This window comes from Ciconia boyciana, chromosome 1 (genome assembly GCF_034638445.1).
Source record: "Ciconia boyciana chromosome 1, ASM3463844v1, whole genome shotgun sequence".
Classification (NCBI taxonomy): Eukaryota; Metazoa; Chordata; class Aves; order Ciconiiformes; family Ciconiidae; genus Ciconia; species Ciconia boyciana.
The window spans coordinates 152,493,480-152,504,525 of record NC_132934.1 but is presented as its reverse complement, the minus strand read 5'-3'; the positions used below and the strand labels follow the sequence as shown (position 1 = coordinate 152,504,525).

The 11,046-nt window shown below is 43.3% G+C and overlaps 1 protein-coding gene across 1 annotated transcript in view; it reads left to right on the top strand.

The window, feature by feature from the left end:
* Positions 1–3,104: 3,104 nt before the first annotated feature.
* Positions 3,105–11,046, top strand: part of UPF3A (UPF3A regulator of nonsense mediated mRNA decay) — a 28,290-nt gene continuing 20,348 nt past the window's right edge. The window contains 3 exon segments of the mRNA XM_072849818.1: positions 3,105–3,143; positions 3,146–3,448; positions 5,541–5,647. Of these exon segments, the coding sequence (XP_072705919.1) occupies positions 3,105–3,143; positions 3,146–3,448; positions 5,541–5,647 (449 nt within the window).

Sequence of the window (11,046 nt, the reverse complement as noted above, 5' to 3'; positions counted from 1 at the left end):
TTTATCCTAGCAGAGTGTGGGAAAAATTAATCATTCAGGAACAGTATGCATCTCCTGCCCAGCGTTGGCTCTTTTTCCTTCAGTGTGCCTGGCTAAAAAGTTTGTACAGAGGGTTTTCTTTTCTTTTGGTATCTGGTAGTTTGTGTGTGGTTCAGGTGACTTCTTATGTTTGAGGTAAACTGGAGATTTTTCCTGAGCACACTAGAAGACTGGCCTTAAAGCCTTATCCTTTAAAGGATCTTTTGGTACTTATTTTTACATCTGTGCTTATGTATCCTGAATGATTGTAACCAAGAAGACCATCTCATGGATAAAGTGACAGTAAAGGCTTGTTGCTGCACACAGAGCAGCCAGAAGGCTATGGCCAACAGATCCTCAAAGAGCTGAACTCCCTTTTCTCTGTAACGTTATCTATTTTTTTTAATCCAGCATAGGTAAATATAGCTTTCTAGTAAGACATCGTGGCAATTTCTACATGGAAGTTGGCAAAAAAGTATAGCAAATCAGGTCTTTTGTCTAATATAAGGCATGGATACAAGCCTTGGGTTGTTTCCTTTTTTCTCTGTTGCTACTATTTTCACTGATGAAATAGTTTAAAAGATTGATAAAAGTTATTATTTTGTCCTGCACTCTCCAGTTATGATCTGATGGTATGTCGGCTCTGGAGACAATACCATTTCATAGTATTCTGGCCCTGCCTGTAGGAATCTACTTACCCCTGTGCTACTTCATCAGTTGTGGTAATACAAATGTTTGTGGTTATGTTGTGAATCAAATCAGGGAACTGGTCCAGCATTTAAAAATCTTTTCTCTGTCTGATCAGTTCTCAGGTTCAAAGACAGCAAACCACTGCTGTGTTAGTGTCATCAGTGGGGCAGAGTGGTAGGAGTGGGAAGAAAGGGAGGGACTAGCAAGAATGGGCATTGCTACAAAGGCAGCGCATCATGACACTGCGCCTTGGCAGGTATCTGATGGAGGTTTCTTGGCTGGGTGTTGCTGGCCTTCATTTATTGGCATTAAAAGTTACCTAGAAAGAGACGTATGCAAAGTGTCCTAGATTGTGAATGACTTTTCCTGGATGTCAGAGGAATTCTTGATATGACTTGGCTTGGTTCCCAGCCCTTTAGGCAGCTACAATTAGGTTAAAGCTTGCGAGCTGGCTGATGATGTGCGTCTCTCAGACAGGACTTTAGGGAAAGGTTCTCTCTCCTTTCTCTTCTGTTCAATCTTTGGGTCTGCTCTTGTTCTGTCCAAATCCTTGTCTTTGCACCAGCAGCTCCTGCTGTGCCCTAGTCTTCTGCACTTCCCAGCACTCGTCCTACTCCAGTCCTGCTCTTGCCTGGACTCTGCTTCCTAGATAGTGCTCGGTGCCTTTCTGGGTTATTCTGACATTCTGATTTTCACCCTGGCTCTAGTGAAATTGAGTATTGTCCTTGTCCTCCTGAGGTCTTTGGTTATTAATTTTTGTCTGACTTGACCTCAGGTTTTTGACTTCTGCTTCAAGTCATTGCCTCAGTTGGCTTTGGCCACTGGGTACAAGGGTCCAGGACTTCATCAGGTTGAGTAGCTTATTCACATGTCCTCAGAAGAGACACCCTCACTCTGCCACATAACCTGATCCCTTGCAAGGATCGTTCTTGTCCCACAGTGGGACGACCTGGCCGTTGCCTTAAAAGTTTTCACAATAGGTTTGAAAACCAACAAGATATTTCTGCTGCAAATGGCTCCAACAGTTCCTTCCCAGGTACTATTGCCTAAAAGATTTGAAGTGGAATAACACATTTCAGAGTTTCCTTGGCCAATGCCACCTGCTTTTATTATTCGTCATCAAATCATGTATTTCCTTTGTGTTGTGGACAGCTCTTTGAGGACTGACAGTGCAGCAGCATCTGAAGACTGGCAATGACCCTGTGTATTTTGCTTAAATTGCAGGCATTTTTGCTCACTCTGTCTAGTTTCAGTAGCTCCAGAGGAGTCCATCGGTACATACATGACGTGCCCAGGAGTTTGCTGTGCCTCTGTCACCAAGCCTAGGAGTAGTCGTCCAAGACATCGCAACTCACCCAGGAGTTCCAAGAAGCTTTTTGGATCTAGACATTGCAAAATTTGTTGATTGCAACCTAGGACTGAATAAGCCTTGACCTGATTGACAGGTCAGTACTTACTTCCAGACCAGCCACCTGGAAGACCAGTTTCCCCTGGGGGCATCTCAATTCAGGGACACCTTGCAGGTGAGAGATTATTCTGAAGCTATATTGCTATATACTTCCCACGTTCTTGTCCTTATTCTGCCCATTACTAGTGACCTCCCCAGGGACTTGCCACTGCCAGAGACTGGACTGCGGCACTGTCTGACTTTACAACCATTCGTACATTCTTATTTGATATGGTTCTCTTATTCATTAAGACAAATCAGATGCCAAGCATCTACCAATATGTGACAAAAGCTATTGGGGTTGATGCAGAAGACCATAGGATGTGAGGCTCTGTAAGGAGCAGAAGCAGCAGCTGAAATTTGGGGAGCCAGTCACAAAGGCAGGGAGACATCAGCAAGAAGAAAAACTCCCAAGCCTGCTACATGGCCTGGGAGGCTGAGGCTGGTGGTGCATAGCCTGGGTGCCGGCACTGCTCTTCTAGGTTGACCCCTTCTAGATATCTTCTAGAATATATATTCTATCTAGAATGTCTTCTAGATATTCCCCGCAGGTCCGAGACTCATGAGCTGATGCAAATAACGAGCAATGGCCTCTTTTCCCACCCTGTTTTCTCCCCAGGACCTGGCTAGCTTTCAGGCTCTGTATCCTAAGACCCTGGGTGACACGTTCCCGAGGTGGCTGTGTCCATCCTGCTGTATGAGTCAGAGGCAAGGCCATGGCAGAGAGGGGACTGAGCCAGGCCTCCACAGCCAGGGCTAGCAGGCATCCATGGGTATAGGTCGGGACAACCAGAGGGAAATGGACAAATTTCTCTGTTGTCCTCTGGCCAGCAGCACAGTGGGGGCCCTGTGGGGTTCCTGAAAGTGTCTCTCCACGCCATCAGGGGGGATGGGGATGGGGATGGGGATGGCGGCAGCAAGGCTTCCCACAGCCTTCACCACTGACGGGATGGGGCGCAGGAGCCCCGCTCGCCCCTCCCCCCCCCGCGAACTCTCGCGAGATTCCGCCAGGCCAGCGGCCAGTTCTCGCGAGGTTTCCGCCTCGCTGCGGGCAGCAGCGGCGGCGGCGGCTCCATGCGGTCGGAGCGGGAGGCCGGGCCAGGGCTGATGCGGGGCGGCGGTCGCGAGAAGTGGCCCATGGACATCCCGCTGCGGTGGGAGTCGCCGCGCCGCGACCCGGACGCTCCGCCAAACCCGCCGCCACCGCCACCTTCCCCGCCCTCCCCGCTGCCGCCGCCGCTTCACCCGGCGGCGGGTAAACAGCGAGATGAGAAAAAAACGGCTCTGAGCAAAGTGAGGGGGCGCGAGCGCAGCTCCGGGCGGGAGGGGCACGCGCGTGGCGGGGGGGCCGCAGCGGGGCTCGCCCCTGGGCGGTGAGGGGGGCGAGGAGGGGCGGGGGGGACGGTAAGGAGCGTCTCCGGTGGGAGATGTCTGAGGAGCAGAGGAAGTTTGCAGCGAGGACCGTGGCGCAGGTAGGCCCTGTGCAACAGACTGAGTCTAATTTCAGGAGGCTCTGGTGTTGAAACGGATGCTGCTTCATCTGCAGAATGAGGGGGTTTATTCGCGGAAGTATTTTAAGATCCCCAGCAGCAGCGCTGCAAATTTGCGTGCCTTTTCACCTTTCGTTCTTCAGACATCAAGATTTGCTGTTGCTGTGGCAGAGCAGCTCCTGCGAGGACAAGAGCGCTTCTCTCTCTCCCTGGCTTTAGTCGAGCGCTTTTCAAAGAATACTTATATAGAGTACTGTGAGGTTTGATTTATTCCCATTTTCTGAATTGGAAAACTGAAGCACTGAAAATCACTATAACTTAAAGTTAAGTCAAGTTAAATTCAGATATTGGCAAGACATGGAAATAGATTATCTGAAGCTTGATGGCCATTTTACTGTTTTGTGTGCTGGCATCGTTCTGTCCCAGAGGTTTCCGTATGGTTTCCCGGCCTTTATCATTGGCCAGTTTACCTAAGTGTGGTGGGTTGACTTTGGGTGGCTGCCAGACCCCCAGCCAGCTGCTCTCTTGCTCCTTCCTCAGCAGGACAGGGGGAGAAAATAAGGTAAAAAAACTTGTTGGTCAGGATAAAGACAGGGAGATCACTTACAAATTGCCATCACGGGCAAAACAGACACAACTTGGAGATAATTAATTTACTTTATTGCTAATTTAAAAAATTAGAGTAGAATGGTGATAAACAAAGATTAAAACACCTTCCCACCCTCACCCCTTCCTTCCCAGGCTCCACCTCCCTGCCCCCAAGCAGTGCATGAGGATGGGGAATGGGGGCTGCAGACAGGACATAACAGCTCCTCTCTGCCTCGCCTTCCTCCTCACACTCTTCCCTGCTCCAGTGTGGCATCCCTGCCATGGGGTACAGTCCTTCATGAACTGCTCCAGTGGGGATCCCTCCCACATGCTGCAGTTGTTCATGAACTGCTGCAGCATGGGTCTTCTCCATGGGCTGTAGTCCTTCAGGATAAACCTGCTCCAGCGTGGGCTCCTCTCCACAGGTGCAGGTCCTGCCAGAAGACCTGCTCCTGTGTGGGCTCTCACGGGCTGCAGCTCCCTTCAGGGCACTTCTACCTGCTGCAGCATAGGGTCCCCCATGGGCTGCAGTGTGGATATCTGCTCCACCATTGCCCTCCGTGGGCTGCAGGGGGACAACCTGCCTCACCATGGTCTCCTCCACGGGAATCTCTGCTCTGGCACCTGGAGCACCTCCTCCCCTCCTTCTTCTCTCACCTTGATGTCTGCGGGGCTGTTTCTCACACTTTTTTCCCCTCACTCCTCTGTCTCACATGCTGCTGTGCAGCCTTTTCTGGCCTTTCTTAAATAAGTTTTCCCTGAGGTGCCACCATCGTGGCTGAGGGGCTCAGCTGTGCCCTGTGGTGGGTCCCTTGAAGCCGGTTGGAATCGGCTGTGTCCAGCATGGGGCAGCCCCAGCCACTCATCACAGAGGCCACCCTGCAGGCCCCTGCCGCCAGCACCTGGACACATAAACCTAATACACTAAGATGCTGTTGTAATAAAAGACTTAAAAGTTAGTTTAAATCATTTTTAAAAGAGAGACTGTAAAAATGTTTTGTAGTCAATATCTGGTTTTTTGGTAGTTTGTTAATATCTTTTGTTCTTGGCTAAATTGCAGTGGTTCTCAAGCTGTTCATCAGAATATTTCAGTTACCCTACAATTTTACAGTGTTAGCAGAAACTGAGATAGGGAAATTGTTCCATCTGTCAGTACATCCAAGAAGGTAAAGCACTAGGAGACTGATGCTCTAATTGAAGTTCCCAATTCGAGGAAGAGCTTTTAAAGAGGAGTAATATGATTTGTTTAGTCTCTTTCTACAGTATTTAGATCAAAGATAAATCTTCATTTTCTTTTATATATGCAGGTAGTTATTCGACGGCTTCCTCCTTGTCTAACTAAGGAGCAACTGGAGGAACAGCTACATCCTCTACCTGCCCATGATTATTTTGAGTTTTGCACTGCTGATCCCAGGTGAGGATGAGCTGTTTGTGTAGGTTTTCAGGTGCTTAAAACCTAATTAAGGTACTTTGGACATACCAAATCACATATTTTTTTCCTTTTTGTCAGTTTTGCTAGTTACTTAAAATATTTGTGAAAAGCTGGATACGTATGCAGAGACAATGTGTACCTGCCCTTTTCTTTTACACTGGTGATTTTAAAACAGAAATTTTTTGTATATGGATAGGACATAATTTTGTTTGAAACCCTGATGTTTCTTTTAACCTTCATTGGTAAAATGCAACAGACTGTTTTATCAGCTGTGAGAAAGCATCAACCTAGGGCAAATATCACAGAATTTTTTTCATGAGTGCCATTTGAGCTTAGTTTGTTTGCTTGCATGTTTTTGTATTTATTTCATACAATTTTTCAAATAATCCTGTTTTATTCATTTTTGTCTCATGCAAAACTAAAAAAAAAAAGTGGTTGATTTAAAATAAATCAGAATTGCTAGTATATTTGTATAATTTACTCAGTATGACAGTGGTAAAATACGATTCCCTTTCAAACAAAACAATTTCCAGAAGAGAAGGAACTTAACCACTAAAATAAACAAAACACCCTATATGCTACATCTGCATGTGTTCTGAACAACTAAAGTATAAGATCCATCTTGCCCGCCTTAGCCTATCTTAGTGTGCAATGAATCACCCTCCACAGGCACCAGATTCTTCCATTGACTACAGAGGGATCCTGGATGTTTATTGCTGACCAGCTTTTAAAGTTAGGGGTGACCCCACCCAGAGCAGATAACCTTTCCTTTGTAGGGAGTTGTTTGTGACAAATTGCACTTGGAACAGTCTGGTTCCTGGGCTGATTTTATTTGAAAGGATGCTGCCACGTCTTGCCACCACTGTGTTATGAGATGGTTAACTCTTGACTGTATAGGTTCTCTCAGAACCAATACCACAATCAGAAAGAAACAAATGTCTGTTTAGCGAAACTTTATGGCAGTTGCCTGGTCTAGGTAGTTACACATATGTGCAGCAACAAAATAGTAGGTGCTTCAGCTTTTCTGGTAGGAGCACAAAGGATGTGAAATTAGGAAAGCGGAATATTTAGTCTGATTGAAAGTCTTTGTAGTTACTTACATTTCTCTTCTGAACCTCATCATCTGTATTTCCAAATGGGTCTCTTTAAGGCTTCTGTCCCAGCTGTTCATTTGATAAAGGGGAAAATATCAAAGGCAAACCAAAAATTCTCTGAAGAAGAGTGTCTCTGTCCTCAGTGTGTTTAGCTGCACGAAGGCCAGGAAACAGTTAAAAAATTACAATTTTAATTTTCCAGAACAATTGTTGGCATAAGAATTTAGGGAGTCAGCCATCTTTGAAAAGAGAAGGCACTGACAACAGTTGTACATATAAAGTTTCATTTTCTCTCTACTTTTATGTGATGAAATTTGGAGTACTCAAAAATCTTGCTGTCCACTCATTTAATTGCATCCATGTCAGGTTACTGATGAAAGATACCGTGGTTTTTCTCTCATGCTGTGTTATTTGTCATGTACTTTGATATAGCTAGTGACAGAACATACATACATTGAAAAAGTTTGTTAGATTGCATATATGACATAGTAGTTCATTCTGGTAGCGGGATAAGGACATGCTTAGAACACTTTAAAAATTCGTTTGCCTTGAAGAGCAGATCTTGGTGATTAAAAATAACAGAAAGTCTGAAGAAAATAAATCTGTACTTCTTATATTGTTTTGCTACTAGACTTCAAGATGCAGTAAGCAAAAAATACACATTTTTAAACTTTTTTTTGAACAATGAAATCTCTGATATGTGTTACTTGGATTGTCAGTTTCCTTGAGTCTTGTGTATGAGCCCTGTAATAAAATAATGATCTGGGAGAAAAATGTTCTCTTCCTCCTGAGTTTTGGATTCATCTCCACAAATTTAAACTCTCTAGAAAACAGTATTTTCATATAAGTTTGGATTTTTCAGCATGAATTGTTTCGTATTTGCCTTTTTTTTGCTTCGTCTTGCTTCTTAAAAATTATGCTTTCATACAAAAGATGTCTTTTTTCAGAATGGCTTTATCTTTACAAGGTTTGTATGGCTACAACTTCTTTCAGCAAACTGTGGTTTAAATGGGCATTTAGCTGCAGTTCTGCAGAGTATTGGCTTGACTGATTATTTGTTCTTTGACTGGCCCAAGATCACCTTGCCCCCTTTGCCTTCTTTGTTTGAATGCTGACACATACCCGTGTACACCTGTTTATGATTTAATGCTTTACATGTTCACACACTGTAGAATATACAGTAAACTTTCAGAAATTGTAAGTTCAGAGACAAGATTAATACAATGAGTCTTAGTCTCCTCTTAGCCAGCGGAGAACTCTTCTGAGTATAAAGCATTGTTTTGCAGTAATCTATCATGTTATGGACAGTTCACAAAATTTCAGAAAACTCTCTGTGGATGTGTCTTCACGCCATTCCAGCTAACAGGAAGAGCTACAGGCAAAGTGGGGCATGTTCTCTCTACAGTGCCCTCTGCCTTTTACTGATTAGCTGTTTTCTAGATCCTGTACCATGTGTGCATAGTGGCAACCAATCCAGAGAATTGAGTGATAATAAAAACATGGGAAGATTAAAAGCAAATTTTATGTTACCTAACAAGAGAATGATTTGGAGAAGCTACTCTGTGAAGAAGATCTGTTTGTTGGAAAGAGAAAGGGGCATACAAATCTTTTGATGCAGAAGCAGACAAATCTGCCTTAAGAGCTGTAACATCTCAGTTTAACCGCATCCTGTGTAACTCTAGATAACAGAAGTTTCTAAGAGCTTGTTCAGATTTATGTGGAGTACAGACTTTTTTTTTTTCCACACAGCACTCTGTTAAACCATAGAACTCCTTGTCAGAAATTGATGCCAGAAATTATGGAGGTTGAAAATTGTTCCGGAGCAGTTAGACAAATATTTATCTGTGAAAACCTATTAAACACAAGGATGCAAGTTCTGTATTACCAAGTCCCTAGGCTGCAAGTAGCTGAAATGATATACTAGGTGAAGTGTCAGTGTATAGTTTCTCCTTTTTAATAAACTTCCTCTAAGCGTCCTCTACTACTTGCTGTCGGAAAGAGGACTAGAGAGGTCTAACTATAGCTGTTTCTACATTTTTGTTTCCAAGGTCATCTCACCCTAGAGGACAAAACAAACAAGATATGCATATCAACTCCAGTTTCTCTTTTTGCAGTCTAAAGGTTATCTTTAAGTTTACAATTTCTTCTTACAGGCAAGCTATAAAACTTTTTAAAATTTCATTTGATTAAGTAATGTCATTAATGTATTACACTTTTTCAGTTACATCCTTTTCAGTAAAATCATTTCAGAAATTGACTGTTGCATTGTGTTTCATTCATTTTTTCAGATTCATCTGATTCACTGCATTGCATTTATTCTCTCTTGTACATTGACATCAAATTACAAACAAAACACTGTTTCTGTGACATCAAAATACAAACAAAACACTGTTTCTGTTACTGATTCTATGGCCTTCAGGGATGTTTGCTGGATAGACACACTATCCATAGCTGATAATAAAGACTCTGCCTTCCTGACAGTCTGTCTTGTTCTCAGACTCCAAATATTAACTATTTTTTCCAGGTTTTCTTTTTTGTCTGCCTGTGAATGTTTCTGAGTCTTCTAAAACTTAAGTGATTGAGCTCTGGCCCTGCAGGATTTGGGTCATCCCTCGGGACTGGCACTGAATGCTGAGTGCTAGGACTTGTTAATAGTGTTGTGAGGTTATAAAAGTAAAGAGATCTGAACAGGAGCTTTGCTTACGTGAAAACCAGTCGAATAGTTGATGTCATGCCATGTATCACAGACAGTGATAAAGCTTCTTGCAAACAGCACTCCTTTTCCCTTCATAACTTCTTCCCAACATTTTGTTCAGGATTATTGTAGGCAAATAGCATTAGCACTGTAGAATGGTGGTATGTGCCCAGGAACTGCAGCTCTGAAGGGGCAGCATCTTTAGACCTTCAAGGTAGCTGCCACTGCTGTGTTCTGGATGGAATGAGTGACAGTCTGTCATCACAACTGCATCGTGTTTCTGCTTCTCCACTGCTGGGCAAATTGTGCTCATTTATATCTGTAAAAAGGGAAGGCTAAGTTAATTTAAAATTATGCTGTTTCCATCCGCTATGTGAATGACCACAGAAGGTGAGAGACAAGAGGATGAAGGCCAATGGATTTTAGCTTGACATGACAAGGTAGATGATGAGTTACCCATTTGATCAGAAATTACTATATAATACATGAATGGATGGAGGAGTTTATTTAACACTCCAAAATTTAGATGTAGAGATCTATATATTTAAATTTATGTACATGTAAGTATATGTTTATATATATATACACACACACTCACCATGACTGATAAGTTGGTAAGTATTTTTACTAAGATGTCATGGCTGTTTTTATAGTTTACATGTTGCTGTTAATATTGTAGATAACTATTTAAAATTGCTTTCCTGTATACCGGTCTTTTTACACAATTGTGTTAAAAGATACTTTGTAGAAGCAGTAAACTATCAGAATGTGTGTGTTATTAAAATTACTATTAAAGTAAGGGTTTAAAGAGATGATGGACTAAGTATTATATAGAAACACATGTAACCTAAAAAATTGAATACTCTTGAATGCACAGCAGAAAACAAAGAAACTGTGTGTTGTACTGAAGAAATGTGTAGTCAGACTCATCTGGGTAATTTCCATAGAGATTGCTCTAAGTGATATCCCAGAGATGCCAACATCATGTGCAGTGCATCTGTCCAAAACATGATACGGATGGAAAGCAGCATTATAGACATCAACCATATGGCAAAATAGAACCAGCTGTCTGATTATAAAACTAACCATGCAACCTCAAAACTGAATTTCAAATCCCAAATGAAATCTATGCTGGTAGATACTTGAAAAAAGGAGGAAGCGCACGGAGTCCAGTGGCCCTTCTGTAGGACTCAGCTGGAAGGCAAAAGCTGTATTTTATCCAGTAACTGCTGAATATAAAGTACAAAAGTAGAGCAGGACTGTTTCTTCCTAGGAGAGGGTATTAGCCACAGAGTCCCTGTGGCCCTGTGAAGCCCCGTGCAGTCTTTGCTGCACTGTCACACTGGTGGGTTTTCAGTGAATAGGTGAAGAGGGAATCCAGGGTGGGTGGAGGTGTGGGAGCTGCAGTTGGAAGTCAGGTGTCTGAAACCCTGAGTAAGGGACCGTATTTCATATGCAGGCCAGTGCGAAGCATTAACTATTTGCTACATTTAGTTAGCTTCCCATTCAGAGAGTGAATTTTACACATTTTTTTTTAGGCACGCTGCACACTTTGCTGGGTAAAAAGCCTAAGACAGGTCTGAAACACTCGG